At 47.8% G+C, this 16,089-nt stretch overlaps 1 protein-coding gene across 1 annotated transcript in view; it reads right to left on the reverse strand.

Annotated features, from left to right (window-relative positions):
- Nucleotides 1-531: 531 nt before the first annotated feature.
- The window catches only part of syt3 (synaptotagmin III), a 64,188-nt gene continuing 48,630 nt past the window's right edge, over nucleotides 532-16,089 (reverse strand). Inside the window, exons 6-7 of the mRNA XM_041177898.1 lie at nucleotides 798-927; nucleotides 532-630 (exon numbers count right to left, since the gene is read on the reverse strand). Coding sequence (XP_041033832.1) covers nucleotides 532-630; nucleotides 798-927 — 229 coding nt within the window. The remainder of the gene's footprint in view (nucleotides 631-797; nucleotides 928-16,089) is intronic.

The raw sequence follows: 16,089 nt of genomic DNA on the forward strand, positions 1-16,089 counted from the left end.
AAAGCTTTCAAGAAGCCTCCAGCCATTTGTGCATAAGTCTGCTGTGTAAAGTAACTGAGGTTAGAGAAGAACCATTTGGAATTCCACTGTGTTAACTTGCTGGGTTCGTTTTAAATCTAAAATCTATTTTGGACTGTTGCCTTAAAGAGTGTGTGTAACTGGGAGTCAGGTCAATTAGGAATTTTAGGATTTGTTATAGTAATAAGTAATTGAGTCATATGTATGTGCTTGAAATCTTTTATTTTGTTAATAAATATTTTAACTTAATTTTTAAAAATCTCTAAAGGTCTTGGTGGATTCATTACTTCTAAATTCAGTGCACACACCTTCTCATAATAAATATAAATTGCAAAACCGTTGTGATAGCATCACTTGGTCCACGTGGCAGAATTCCTCTGCCATATCATAGCATCTATATTTCATTCTCTCCTTCATTCCATCACACTGTTGATTATTCCAACCCCTCTATTTTCTCTTGCCTGGCCCAACGGGGAAGGAAGCACTCACCTTATATGGTGTATGGTAAGACTCTCAGTCTGAATGAGGACTCTCCACCACAATGCTAACTGCTTTGGTGGCACCAGTACTGGTGGTGTAACTCTTTGTCATGTAACTATTCATCAATTTTTCCTGAGGGATAAAAAAGAAATAGAACAGAGATGGAAAATTGGAATGAGTTTAAAACTCTAGACTGATTGTTAAGACTTTCCCTGCTCTGTGTCAAACACTGCCAATTTCTCAACAATACACAACTCCCGAAGAATGCAGCCAAACTATCCGGAGGGCCTCAAGCTCACCTCAATCAGCTGGTGCCATTGTTCAATGGGCTTGCGTGGGTTGGCCAACATTTCGTTCCAGTGCTCTCGACCTGGTCCATCAGCATCATTGCCCACACAACACATCCCGATAACCTCATTGTGACCGATACTGCGGAGAGAGCAAGAGAGACGTTAACAGGAAGTGTTCAATAGCTCTTCTGAAGATAAAGTTGTCAGCTGAACTCAAAAGTTAAAAGCAAAGAACCGCAGATGCTGGAAATCAGAAATCCGTTCAGTCCATGACCCTAAGCTTCTGGGTGCTTGTTATTTTAATTTTCCACCTTGCTCCCAATCTAACCTTTCTGTCCTTGGCCTGTTACAGTGTCCCAGTGAAGCTCAAACCAAACTTGAGATACAGCAGCTTATCTTTTGACCGGGCACCCAACAGCTTTCTCGACACAACACTGAGTTACCATAAGACGTAGGGGAAGAGGTAGGCCATTCGGCCCATCAAGCCTGCTCCCCCATTCAATGAGATCATGGCTAATCTGATAATCCTCAACTCCACTTTCCTGCCTTTTCCCCATAACCCTTGATTCCCTTACTGATTAAAAATCTGTCTATCTCAGGCTTGAATATATTTAACGACCCAGTCTCTACAGCCCACCGAGGTAAAGAATTCCACAGATTGACAACCCTCTGAGAGAAGAAATTCCTCCTCGTCTTTGTTTTTAATGGACGGCCCTTTACTCTGAGATTACACCCTTGGGTCCTAGACTCTCCCACAAGAGGAAACAACCTCTCAGCATCTGTCCTCTCACGCCCTCTAAGAATCTTGACTTTAGATCAGAACTTCCATCTTCATCTTGTTTTATATGTATTTTTCTTCTTGTTTTGTTGAGTTGGCCTTGTTTCTTTTCCATTCAGATTGTTGCTATGTAACCATTCATGCCTTATTTGGACACAACCTTTGTTTCTTTTCTATACCCATTACTGCTCTCTTTGGCTGTTGTATCATCAAATCTTTTGTTATTTAATCTCTCATGATCTCCACCCTAATGCAGAGCTTCTCTTCTGTTCTTCCTGCCCCCTCCCCCATCTTTCCACTGACTTAAAAGTGCTTACACTTCTATCTTTCTTTAGTTCTGGGAGTTACCTTGATCTGAAACATTAACTCTGTTTCTCTCTGTAGATGCTCCTGACCTGCTGAGTATTTCCAACAATCTTTTTGTTTTTATGTCAATTTACCTCCCTTGGCGTTGAGTGGGTATCACTCCTGCCTTTCACCAAAAAGGTTGTGGGTTCAACTCTTCCTCCAGAGACTTGAGTACTAGATTTAACATGTCTCTTCCTGTGCAGCTCTGAGGGAGTGCTGCTCTCTCAGAGATGCCATCTTTTGAATGAGATGTTAATCCAAGGCCCCGTCTTCCCTCTCAGGTAGGGTTACAAAATCCCATGGCAACTATTCCACAACGAGCAGGGGAGTTAACCCTCATGTCCTGTCCTCTACTTATCCCTCAAGATCACCAAAAACAAATTATCTGTCATGATCTGGTTGCTGTTTGTGGGAACTTGCTGTGCGCAAATAAACTGCCTAGTTTCCTAGATTACAAAAGCAACTATATGTCAAAAATACTTCATTGGTTATAAAGTACATTGAGACATCCTGTGCTCATGAAAGGTGCTATACAAATACAAATTCTTTCTCCCCCTATTTCAAGAAAACAATTTCCATTTGATCAGAACGTTTGTGGTGGAAAATCTCTCAAGGTGCTTTACAGAGAAGGAAGTGCAGTGTTCAGTTGTTCTGTGTTTGATTATGTGAGTCTGTTGACTATTGATACTCATTGTGCTTGATTAGTTAAACCTGGATCTGGACTCAGAGAAAAGTAAACAAAGCTGCAGACAGAGCTGGAATCCAGAGCTGAAGCATGGAGTAGACATTTTAGAGCACTGTGAATTAAACCTGTTACGGACATAGAAACTAGTGCCATCTCTGTATAGATCTGAGATATAAAATATACAATTGGGAGGAAAAAATAAATACTATGGGTTTTTTTTTAAGCATGTCTTCACACACTTTTTTCCCTTTGGGGAATAGTGGGAAGGTGGTGGAAGCATTCCTGGGCTGATTATCAGCTTGTTGAACAGCGTCATGAATGCTCCTTCCATGGCTAACAAGTCTTGGGTGCGATTTGAACCCTGAACTTTAGGTCCAGAGGCAGAGATGCTACCATTGTGCCTAAGACCACCCATAATAATACAGGATAGAGATTCACCTTGGAACGGTACAGTAAAATGAGAGAAATCAAACTGACCATCCCATTAGTCCCTGTCCGATACTCAGTTGTGTCTAGCATGTTTCTGATGTGACACATCCTGTTTAGTGATAGCCTCCTCAGCACACACCCCCTGCTGCCTTCCCCCCAAGATGGTCTTCTAACCCCAGCAGATGCTGATCCTTCATGCAAAAGTTAGGAGATGGTGACCAATAGCTTAGTAAATTGGGCTTTAAGAAACGCTTTTAAAAGTAAAGAGGAAAGAGGAAAGGAGAGACGCAGAGAGGCTTCATGGAGGCAGTTGAGGAAGCCAAAAGTTTTGCAACCAATACCTGCCTGGATCTAGACCATGTCCTTCTCGCTTGGACCTTGGGCTCCAGCTGAAAATTAAGGAGCTGAAACTCAGCCACACAGGCCAGGAAAGTCCCTGACTTCACCTTTGGCCTGCGTTGAATTCCAGTTGGGCCTTAATCATTTCTTCCCAAGCCCCTGGGCCAAACAAGGAACAGCAGTTTGCTCCAGATTGATGTCTAGCTTGTGTAGGTGTTGAGTGAGGATAGAACTCATAGAGTCATAAGGGCACAGAAGGAGGCCATTTGGCCCATCGGGTTGGCTCTTGAGAGCAATCCAGTCAGTCCCATTCCCCTCTACTATCCTCGTAGCCCTGTATTTCCCTCAAGTGCCCATCCAATTTCCTTTTGAAATCATTGATCGTCTCTGCTTCCAGTGCCCTCATAGGTAGCAAGATCCGGGTCATTACCACTCGCTGAGTAAAACAAGCTCTTCCTCACATTCCCCCCACTGCATCTCTTGCCCAAAATCTTAAATCTTTGTCCTCCCTGTCTTGTTCCCTCAGCCAATGGGAACGGCTTTTCTTTGTCTACCTTATCCAAACCCGTCATGATCTTGCACACCTCAATCAGATCTATCCTCAATCTCCTTGTACTCGAAGGAGAACAGCCTCAACTTCTCCAGGCTAATCTTCCCTGATATAATGTCCCGCTACAGTGGAAGGTGGCAGAATCAACACTTCACTGGACTGTGGTTGAGGCTTAAAGCTGCCAAACAGATTCAAACGGAAATGGGTAAGGGAGCAGAAATAACGGCACACTGTGGATTTACAGCAGTTACTGGCTCAACGATCCCTTTACAGAAAGTTAAAGACAAAACCTACCCCAGATGCTATGCAGAGCTGCAATGTAGGCTAAACTGGACCTTGAATATTACATGGTGTTTTATTGCTGACTATCTATCTCCCTTTGATGGCAGATTCCTCAATTTGAACGAGAAGCTGAGAATTACTTCTTAAGAATATTGGACAAATCAAATTTTCAAATCTCTGAAACTCAGAAAGGGCTGTCAGTCAAATACACCCAGATAAATTTTATCAGGATGTTTGTATTTAAATGGATTGGCTTGGCCCTCACCTCGGACATCTGGTCAAATAACAGCACCTATATTTTGGGACTATTGTATCAAAACCAAATGGGACTTGTTCCTGTGAGTGATTCTGTGGCCTGGGTGTCCTAGGCTGTAAGGCCAGGCAGTCGGTGAGGGGAGAAACTTTCCTCTCTTTCAACAGGGTTCCAGTTTGCATTTATATAGCACGACCTCAGGCCCATCCCCAAGTGCATTAGAGCTAATTAAATACTTTTAGAAGTGTGGTCACCAATGTAATGTGGGAAAATTTGCACACAGCAAGCTCCCACAAACAGCAATGAGGTATATTATGTTTTTTTCATGATGTTGGTTGAGGGATATATTAAGGAAGGGTTGGAGTGGGTTAGTATGGCAAAGGTGTTATATAAAAATGCTTCTGTTGAAGCAATCTTGAAGAGAAATCCCAGTTTATTGCAATCCTATCCCACTTTCCCATTTACCATCTTGTCTCACTGCAAACATTTGGCAGGAGAAGCCGGGATGTTGAATGCGGTTATGTCATGCGTCCTCAAGGAGGTAAAAAGCTTCAGCTGCGATCTAACAGGCACTCCCTATGAGGGCAACTCCCACTGACAGGCCACTGCAGTTATACTTCAAATATTTTACACTTTGCACCCGCCTCAGCCCCTCCCCCTTCCCCACCCTGTCTACCTGCCCCCCTCCACCCCCCGCCACCCACTGGGGGAGATTCAGTCCCGAAATCCACAGCGCATCATCTGCTCAACCAACCCCTCGACATTAACCCTTTAATCGCCACTGTCTGGGCAACTCCCCATTTCAGCACTTGGTAATTCAAGGCTGGGTGATATGGGGCACAGGCTGTGAGAAGCATCAAAGGCGAGTCTGATCCAGGTCTTGCCAGGTGACCTTTTTACGAGCAGGCAGTCGAGGCGGTCAAGACCTCTGCTGTGTTTTCATTTTGCTCCCAGTCAAGGATATCTGAGATGAAGGGCGGAATTCTCCCAACCCGGGACTAAGTCCAATATCAGCGGCAGGGCCAGCGAGTGTCTCCCGCTGCAGAGGCCGATGGGAAGCCGTGCCATATCTTCCACCCCTGACCTAATTAATTACGTATCCGGGGTTTCTGCGCCATCTTCCGGGTTTGACAGCGCGTGTCCCGCTGTCATATCTGGGCACCATATCTAAAAGTCACCCGGACATCCACACTGTCAGACCGAAAACAGAGACGTCTGCAAGGTCATCCAGCGGCCTAAATTCCGAAATTTGGTGACGCCTCCCTGTGCGTCCTCCTGGACCATGCGGAGATGCTCAGCAATGTGCTGTACCCACCTGATGGCAGGAGGAGGCCAAGCAGGGATTACAACGCTGGACGGGCGCAAGTGGCCAATGCCCTCAGTGCCCAGGGGGTGCACAAGTAGTCAGCAACACAGCCCCAGAGGGGGATGAACAACCTTATTCGCTCCGCCAGGGTGAGTCTCATCAGATGGTCACATAAAGCACAAAGGCTCCAATATGTCAAGGCCCAAGGCCTAGTGGCAACGACATGCCCTGCCTCACAGTCCCTCTTCAGTGCTTCCACACTGCAGTCCACTGTGGCCCCCTCACCCTTCAGCAGACATGGAACATGGTATGGAAGGGGGCTGGGGTGGTTGGTTGAGGGTAAGATGGGGGCAGAACTGGCTTAGGCCCAGAGGGAACCAGCAACCTCTGCAAATCACATGCCTGTCTGAGCCTTCCCCATGCCTGTGGATTTGCTCAGCGCTCTGGAGGGAGCTGGTCCACAGCCCTTCTGCCCAATTCGCACCAGTGACGATGTGCCGCAAGGTGGGCTATCTTCTGAGGGGAGGGATGATGATGAATGAACCAATTTCTACCGCACCAATCCATGCCCACATCCGACTCCTCTCAAACATGCTCTCGTCTTTGAGCAGGAGAAGCTCCGACACAATCGCACACAACATGAGACGACAGGGTTTGGGGGAGGGGGTGGAGGGTGACCATTTTTCGGGCAGAATTCAAGGACAGGGCATCTGAGCTCGGAGGAGTACAGCAGGACAGAGCCATTGGCGATGGGGAGCTCAGCTTTGGGCACCCAACAATGAGGATTCATGCATCAATGCAAACCCGAGGGTTGAAAGTGCATCCATGTTGGAGGCAGCTGATGCTGCCACTTGCACTCTTCTACCTCACTTACAGGTGCCTCCAGGAAGAGACCGAGGCCTGAGAAGGAGGAAGAGGAGAGGGCTCCCTATCAGGCGTCGGCTCCAGCCCCAGCCCAGAGGTAAGCCAGGAGGGAGCTCCACGCCTGTAGAGGTGTCACATGCACCCTCCACCAGCTCAGTGGGTATTAGTGCTAGTTTAGGAAGGGTCTCACAATCTGGTGGTCACCACACGGACACGTGTCCGCAGCAGGAGGAGGGAGGTTCGGCCAAGCTCCCCGGCACTCCGAGGACTGCTGGGGAAGAGGCATCTGTGAGGTCCGAGTTGGATGACGAGCCTCGAGAGATGTCAGCAAGTGGTGGGGGCACATCACGCAGAGCTGTTGGAAGCCCTCAGCAGACTGGCACATGAGTCGAAGGGGTCTGTCCGCCTGCTCTCTGATGAAGTGCTGCCCACATGTGTGCGCATGGAGGTCTCCGTGGGGAGGATGGTGAACACCATGGAGAACCTTGTCCAGCAGGACGCCCAGTTTCTGCCACAGATGCACACAGACCTGCACTCCATCGCTGTTGACATGGATAAATTCATGCAGTGCCTACGCGAGAGGGGAATGGAGCACCTCAACGTCCCTCCAGATGACCCTTCCCCTCAAGGAATCAGGCCGGGGCCCTCGGGCACCCAACGGGATGTGGAGCAGCAACTAGACAGCTCTGGGCCATCCACTCTGGACTCTCAGAGGCTGTCCACTCCCTCAGAATCCCCTTTGCCTGTAACCCCTTCAACCTCGTCCTCTGTCACCACAGGGGGAGCAGCTGGCCCACAGGGGGACAGCCAAAGCAAGCCGGGGCTCTCCAGGCCTCAGCTGTCCAGGGCATGGCCACCAAGTTTATCAAAGGCAACAGAGCAAACAACTCCACAGGTCTCGTCCACGCCTGCTGCGGCTGTCAGGACAACACTTAGAAGAAGTGGTAGGCAACGTAAAATCAAGAAAATTTGATCTTAAGTGGTTTCACAGGTGAACACTGTCATTGTATTAGCTGCAAACATATTCACTCTTGTTAAATAATGTCTACTATTGTCATTCAGCCTCATTACATATGCTTTGCAGGACCCCCACCCCCCACCCCACCATCTCCCCACCCCCAACACTAGCAGTTCAGCCGGACCATGAGTGATTCTGGAGGGAGAAGTGTCTGTGGCAGGGCCTTTCGGAGCCTCGTGCAAGCTCTCTCCCACACACGCGGAGCCTTCATCCATCACACTCAGCTTAATGTCTCGAGCATCTTCAATGCTGCCTGCTGGGGTTCTCTTTCAGTTGTCCCTCTGAGCTGACCTGCATCTCCGCCCACCCACTGACCGCGCTCCCATGCTGCACCTCTGCCCGTCCGACACGAGACTCCACCCACTTTCGATTTCAAAAAGATGGTGGTGGTCAAATTCCTCATGAGCTCCTCTACCATTTCCCCTCCCACTCATCTAGGCCTTTCCCCCATAACAATAGACACCCCTGGCATAATCTTCGACCTCCCCACCGTCACCTTCCAGCCCAAACCCTTCTCCATTCCAGGATGCCCAGTGAATGTGCACGGTCCCTACCTTCCAGAGAACCCACCCCCATCCATGTTGAACCACCAATCTCTTCCTTCCCACCCCCAGGGTCAGTGTCTACCTCGGTGACCCCACCAATCACCCCCGCCACCCCTTCTACTGTTACCAACGCACCCTCACCCTCCCGCCTCCCTCTGCCCTTTCTTACTCTAACCATCCCCCCCCACCACACCCACCCTCAGTTTGTTCACCAGGAGGCAGTCATTGACTCCACAGACCCCTACCTTGCACGTTCACCTGGACGATGCACCCCCTTACACCTTCCTCCCCCCTTACTCCTTCCTCCACCCTCACTCCTTCTTCTTCCCACCCCTTCTCCCTATGGACACCTTCCCACTCTGAACTTCTTCGTCATCCCTGTATTCCCTCATCCTCCATGAGACCTTCCCCCTTCCGAACTCCTTCCTCCACCCCCGTATTTTCTCTCTACTCCCCCCTCCCCCCGACATCTTACACCCCTCCAAACTCCCTCCCTTACACCTTCCTCCCTCATATTAGCTGCCTCCCGACTTGCACCATTCTCTTCCGTTACATCTTCCCCATTCCAATCTCCACCTCCCATCTTTACCCCTCCCCATGACACCTTCACCCCCACCACTCATCTTCACCCCCCTCTCCCTAAGGCCTTCCTCTGCCCCTCACACCTAAACCTTCCCCAATCCCCACCCTCCTTTGCTGCGTCCTTACCAGCCCAGCAGGGCTGAAGCATCGGTGAGATCCATGAAGATCTGAATCCTTAGAGAGCTGCTTCGTGACAGAGTTACCCAGTGTGTGATGCACGTGTTCCTCCAGGGTGCGGTAGCTGTGGAAGCCCGGCACCTTCTCCTCCTCAGATGTCCGCGATCTGAGCAAGGCCCTAACGGTGAGATCCTACTTCAGCACGTCACACTTGTCCGGACATGTTCTGGGCTGGCGTGTTTTCTTGCCGGCTTAATGGAGAATCAGGCATGGGGGTGGGGGGGGGGTGATTCCGGTCCAGCCTTCATTTGCATCCCATTAGCGGGATGCAAGTCGGCTTCACGCTGGCTTCCGGTGGGATTCCCGATCCACCATGGCAGGCAGCATCGGAAGATCCCGCCGTGAAACCGACCGACTTTTGGGCCTCGTGCCAAATTCTACCCCCCCCCCCCCCCACCCCCCCCAACCGTCCTCCCAACCTCCACCCATTGGCGGGGGCAGGGAAGAATTCCGGCCTAACGGGAGCACCCAACCTCAGGACCTCCAAATCCATCAAAACTAGGCATCTCACCCGGGATCTTCCTCATCTGCCTACTCCCGATTGCAATCCTGGATGGCGCACTTAACTCTGACACATTCAGAGAGCTGGATGGATGTTTGTCAAATGGCTCGACGCTGGATTTACCCGACCTGGTGCTGGGAACAGGTGTCGGAACTGTTTCACTCGATGGGATTTTCACGTAGGCACCCCCCTGTAATTGGCATGGAGACAGGTTCCCTGTCCAATTAAGGGAACTAGGCGTGCCCTTGAAGCCAATTGGAGGCCTTCCAGGTTGAGAGTGGCAGCACACTGCAGTAGAGGGTAAATACGAGAGAGGGTGCTTCAACATGAGGCCGCCTCTCACCAACTTTTTTTAACATTTTAAATAAAGAAGAAACACGTTCAACCATCAGGCCACAACTGTGGGGGGGAGTGGGGGGGAGGGGAGGGCGGAAGGGGTGTAGCGGGGGAGGGAGGAGGGCGTGGGGGTCAGGGTTGGGGGAGGGGGGTGCAGAGAGGGAGGTGAAATCTCTATACAAGGACAGCTTTTAGCTGCACTTGTACTCAGGCAGGCTGGGAGGGCCTAGACGCCTCCTTAAAGTACAGGAATGGGGGTTTCCTGTCTGTGGTGGGATGTAAGTGTTCGAGAAGACATGTTAAAGTTATATTCAAATTCCACTTTGTATGAAAGACTTCATTTTGTGGGTAATTTCTTTCACAATTTTCCGAAAATCCAGAATGACAATAAACCTGTGAGACTGTAGCTATAATAGTCTTGAAAAGTCTGAATCTTCTTGTGGATCCATCTATATAATTTTCCGAATGAGACAATAGGTAAGGTAGCTTATATAATGTCCTGAGGTTGTGCTATGGAGCTTCTTTGAGCCTTTGCTGTGCCACACTAATAATACTTTCTGTAAAGCCCAGAGTGAAGGTCTTGGAGGAGCTGACGTAATGGTCCTTTTAACTGAACTCAAAAACAAGGCAATTGCAATATGAGATTGGTAGATAAAGAAAGACATCTGGAGAGGCTTTGATGCACCGTATTGCTGTGAAGCATCCTTTGTAATCTCAGGTATTGGTCGTGAGTGAGTGTAGTATTTAATCTTTAATAAATCGGCAAGTGTTTGACACACAGAGAAATGACTGGAGTTACTTTGTCTATGTATTATTGAAAAATTCACATTTCTAACAAAAGTCTTCTCTCCAGATGTCTCTTTCCCACTCTTTACCTAACACTGTATTTCACCTCTCAATAAGCGTCATATGGATTCGAAATGTTAACTCTGTTTCTCTCTCCACTGATGCTGTAGACCTGCTGAGTTTTTCCAGCATTTTCTGCTTTTATTACTGTATTTCTGACATTTTGTTGATCTGTTCCTCTGTGTTTGTATGTGTATGTATATATACATGTGTGTGTGTGTGTGTGTGTGTGCATGTGCGTGTGTGTGCAGAAGCACCTGTGTGTGTCTGTGTACACGTGTGCATGTGTATGTGTGCGTGTGCATGTCTGTGTATACATGTGTGTCTGTGCATGTGTGTATATGTGTGTGTGTATGTGTGTGTGTGTGTGTGTGTGTGTGTGGGTGTGTGTGTGCATGCCTGTGTGTGCATGTGTGTCTGTGCATGTGTGTGTATATGTGTGTGTGTGTGTGTGTTTGCGTGTCTGTGTGCATGTGTGTCTGTGCATGTGTGTATATATGTGTGTGTGTGCATGTCTGTGTGTGCATGTGTCTGTGCATGTGTGTGTATATGTGTGTGTATGTGTGTGTGTGTGTGCGTGTGTGTGTGTGTGTGTGCGTGTGTGTGTGTGTGTGTGTGTGTGTGTGTGCGTGTCTGTGTGCATGTGTGTCCGTGCATGTGTGTGTATATGTGTGTGTGTATGTGGTGTGTGTGTGCATGTGTTTGTGCATGTCTGTGTGCATGTGTGTCGTGCACACATGCACGTGCACATATGTCTCACTCTCTGGCTGAATTTTCCCTTTGGGATGAAACAGTCACTCATTGGGATTTTGATGGAAGTGCCCCTTAATTGGCACAGAGGCAGATTCCCAATTAAGGGCACCAAGTGGGCTCTTGAAGCCAATTGGATGCCTCCCAGCTTCAGAGGACAGCATGCTGCTGTAGAGGGTGAGTAACAGAGAGGGCACTTTGACATGAGGCACCCTCTCACCAACTTTTCTAGAACTTTAAATTAAAAACAGGTTCAATAGGCAGGCCATTGCTGTGCATGGGGTAACCCCTCTACACTCTACAGGGTGATATTTAGCTGTACCTATACCCAGGCAGGCAAGGAGGGGCTGGACTGTAGCCCTCCCTGTCCTTTCCCCTCCCACCCCCACACCCTACCCACTAGCCTGATGCTGAGTGCACACCTTGAGGCAATTAAACTGCTCCCCATCACTTCAGGAAACTGGGGGCTGACTGGAAAATCCCATCTGGCTTCCCTTTAGTGCCTTTAACGAGGCTCTGAATGGTCCTAACTGGCTACCTACCTCATGGGGACATGTCCTGCCGTCTCTGACCTCACCTTGGCACAAATGGCTGCTGCCGGGGCCAAAACATTCAGCCCCAAACCTCTGTTTTCCTTTTGTTTGTCTGTTCTCATCCCCTCTGTCTGTGTCTGTCCCTCTTAGTCCCCTCAGCGGAGGCAGAAGACCTGGAGATGAAGGACTCCTCTCTCTGAAGGGATCAAGGTTCTCTCCCCCTCTGAATGGACAAAGCTCTGTCTCTGTTTCTCTAATGGGATAATGGTTTTTTTAATGACAGGTGTTGTCTACCCTCAGGTAGACTTAGGATATCTACACTAAAGAGGCAACAAACTGTTCCAAACTTCCAGGCCAAAAGACTTGAAACAGGATGAATCAAAGTTTAAGAAATATTAGAGAGAATTTGCATTTGTATAGCAACTATTATATACTCCGGATGTCTCAAAATACCTTCTGAGTTAAACTGATAAATAATAACCAGGAACAACGTTTCCTTAGTTTTACTGACTGGATTCCCAGCGTTCAAGGGCCTAAGTATAAATTTCATCACATTATTACTTCTCTTTAGCTCTGAAGAAGAATCATACAGATTTGAAATGTTAACTCTGTTTTTATCTCCACAGATGCTGTTAGACCCTTTGAGTTTTTCTAGCATTTTCTGTTTTTGTTCAAGGACCCTTGCTTTGTTCTTTTGCCTGTGACATTCACTCTTTCTCTCTTCATTGTAATCTGCCTTCTTCCTCTGTTATTTCAGCAAAATGCTTGCCAGCAACGTCCCTCCTCCCCCGAACTTTACTCCCTTGGTCCTTCTAAGCTCCCAATCCACCAACCTACGCGTTGATAAAAAGAGGGACAAGTTGACGAATCTTTCCATCTTGCCGAGGCATTGCAATGGGGAACCATGCTTTCTCCAAGGCAACGCCAGAGTCCACTTGTCAACCAATCTGCACCCTTTTCTCCTGCAGTGTAATTTACCGTGATCGTTTAAAATTTGGCTTTCTTGTGTTTGTCCTGATAAGTGCAAGATGAAAAGTTTCAGTAACATGGTCTCCCTTTTCAACAATATTCACGCTCTGTACAAGCGACCCTATGCATTCTTTGGAACATTAGGAAGAAGAGGAGGCCTTTCAGCCCTCAAGCCTCTTCTGCTGGTCTACATCCTGTCTATCCACCATTGATCCCTATCCCTCGATCCCCTCACAACAAAAATCCATCAATCTCACTGTTGGAGATCTTAATTGACTTCAGCATCCACAGCCTTTTAAGGAAGACAATTCCAGACTTCCACTACCCTTTGTGTGAAAAATGTTTCTCTATTCCACTGAATGGCATGATTCCAATTTTAAGAAGAGGCACCCTTGTTTTGAATTTCCCCAATAGAGAAACTACCCTGTCGAATCATTTTACCATTTTAAACACATTACTTAGAGCACGCCTTAACTTGCTAAACTCAAAGTAATATAAGCCAAGTTTATGCAACCTGCCCTCATAAATTAACCCTCTAAACCCTAATATTATTCTGGTGAATCTGCTCTGTCCTGCCTTAAGGCCAATATGTCCTTCCTGAGGTATGGTGCTCAGAGCTTGTCTTGGAGATCTGTTTATCTCAAGTCCCATTATTTTCTCCAGTTTTGTGCTTACATTACACTCAATAAATTTCTTGTCCTGAATGGTTTTTAGTTTAGTTTTTCCACTTGATTTTTTGCTCCTATCTAATCATTGTAAAAATAGACACATAAAACTTTATTTAACAAGTCTGCCATTTCTGTACTGTCCATTTTAGTCTCTCCTGCTTTAGCAGGTCCACTATCACCTTTACCATCCTTTGTCTCCTAACATACTTTTAGAAACTTGCACTGTTAGCTTTGATACCCCTTAAAAGTTTTTCTCGTGTTCCCTTTTTGCGCTTTCTTTGTATCTCTTTCTTGCTACCCCAGTCTGTTGGCACTCTACCATTCCTTGTTTTTGTGTACATCTTTTCATTTGATACTGTCTGTTACCTAACTTGTTGACCATTCTCACTTAACTCCACCAATGGAGCTTTTGCCTTGCAGGACTGCGTACTGCTTTGTGTTCAATCCAAAAACATCTTTGAATGCTTCCCATTGTCAGCCTAAAGGTTTACCTATGCATATCTTATCTTCGGATGCACTCAATTTATTCCTTGCTCTTTCGAAATTTGACGTGCTTAAATGTAAAATCTCGGTTTACCATCTTCTATTCAAACCTAATATTGAATTATATTACGGGTCACTATTTGCAAGATTTTTCCTTACTCTCAGATTGTTAACTAGTTCTGGCTCATTAGTCATGATTAAATTGAGTAAGCTCTGTTCCCTGGTCAGTTCTAGAAATACTTCCAAACGCATTTTAAAAATGCTACTGTCTTTATTACCCGAGATATTCACCACCTTCCAGTGTATGTGAAAATTAAAATCCCCCATTATAAGAAAATTGTTTCTACCACATTATTTCTTTATGATGTTTAGCTCGCCCCCTCACTATATCATGAATGTTTCAGGAGATTTCTTTTAATTTGTTCATGATATGTGGGCGTCAATGACAAGGCCAGCATTTATTGCCCATCCCTAACTGCCCTTGAGAAGGTGGTGGGTGAGCTGCCTTCTTGAGCCGCTGCAGTCCATGTGGTGTAGGTACACCCACAGCGCTGTTAGGGAGGGAGTTCCGGGATTTTGACCCAGCGACAGTGAAGGAACGGTGATATATTTCCAAGTCAGGATGGTGAGTGGCTTGGAGGGGGATCTTCCAGATGGTGGTGTCCCCGTCTATCTGCTGCCCTTGTCCTTCCAGTTGCTAGAGCTTGTGGGTTTGGGAGTCACTGCCAGTAAGAATTGATTCCTGAACTATGGAACTTTTCTCTCACTCTGATAAGTAAGTTTTGATAATGTTTCTACCCAGTTTCAAACTGGGGACCTTTCACATGCTTAAGGTGGTGGATGGGATGCTGATAAAGCAGGTTGCTTTGTCCTGGGGATGGTGTCGAACTTCTGAAGTGTTGTTGGAGCTGCACTCAAGCGGGCGAATGGGAGAGTATTCTATCACGCTCCTGATTTGTGGTTTCTTAATGATGGAAAGACTTGGGGGAGTCAGGAGGCGAGTTACTCACTGTAGAATCTCTGACCCGATCTTGTAGTTACAGTATTTATGTGGCTTGTTCCATTAAGTTTCTGATCACCATAGGTCAACTGAAACTCCCACTAGGGTGTTGCATTCCTGGTTTGACGGGTACTGTTTGCATTGTCCAATCACTCCGACTGATGTCGTTTCTGATGCTCCCTGAACACCAGGCACAGGAAGGAAATTGCAAACCGAAAGCAAAAAAATGCAGGAAACACACAGAGCTGCTAAGGTAGGACTGGCCAGGAGAAAAGGCAGGTCAATGTTTAAAGAACCAGTCCCCCAAAATGGGGCATCGCGGTGAGGAATGGCACCCACAGCACTGGCTGGTCGCGGCACTGGTGGTGTGCCTTAGATACCACAGCCAGCGCTGCTGGCTCATACCCCGAACATTAATCCTTTCTCTCTACAATCGCCCCTGAAGGGAGAGACAGTAGAAACTGGGAAATAAGAATACTGGTCCAAACTGTTTTTTCCTTCTGGGGCTGACTGACTTACTTCATTGGTTCATTGGCCAGGATTTTTAAAATGGCGGCATTTCCTATCCCACCATCCGAAGAGTCGACAGGGAACACATCCCTGCTGACACTGCCTGCCCTGCTCCAACAAACGTTAATTGGCTAGAGGCGGGATTTCCACCCCTCACTCAGGAGAAAGTCCTGCCTCAGAGCGCTGCCAGCCTAATCTGATTGGCCAGCAGCTCTCTAGTCCCTGTAGCACCAGAAGCTGCAGGACTGGGACTGCAACTAGGCCCCAGAGCCTAAATCCCAGGGATTGCAGGGCCGGGTAAGTTTTAAGGGGCTCAGGGCAGGGAGGGGAAGTGACCCGCGGGGGTGGGGTGGGCAGATGGGGGACTGGGGGGGTTGTTGGTGGAGAGGCCTGAGGGTAGGGAGGACCTGAAGGGGCTGGAGCTTCTGTGGTGTGGGCGGAGGCGAGGCACCGATGTTAAAAGGAGGCCCCCATCCCGCTTCCCACCCAAGGCTTGAACAAGGTTCATTTATAGGCTTCCCCATGCCCCAGAACTCCTCCCACCGGTC

Source organism: Carcharodon carcharias, chromosome 31 (genome assembly GCF_017639515.1).
Source record: "Carcharodon carcharias isolate sCarCar2 chromosome 31, sCarCar2.pri, whole genome shotgun sequence".
In the NCBI taxonomy this organism is placed as follows: Eukaryota; Metazoa; Chordata; class Chondrichthyes; order Lamniformes; family Lamnidae; genus Carcharodon; species Carcharodon carcharias.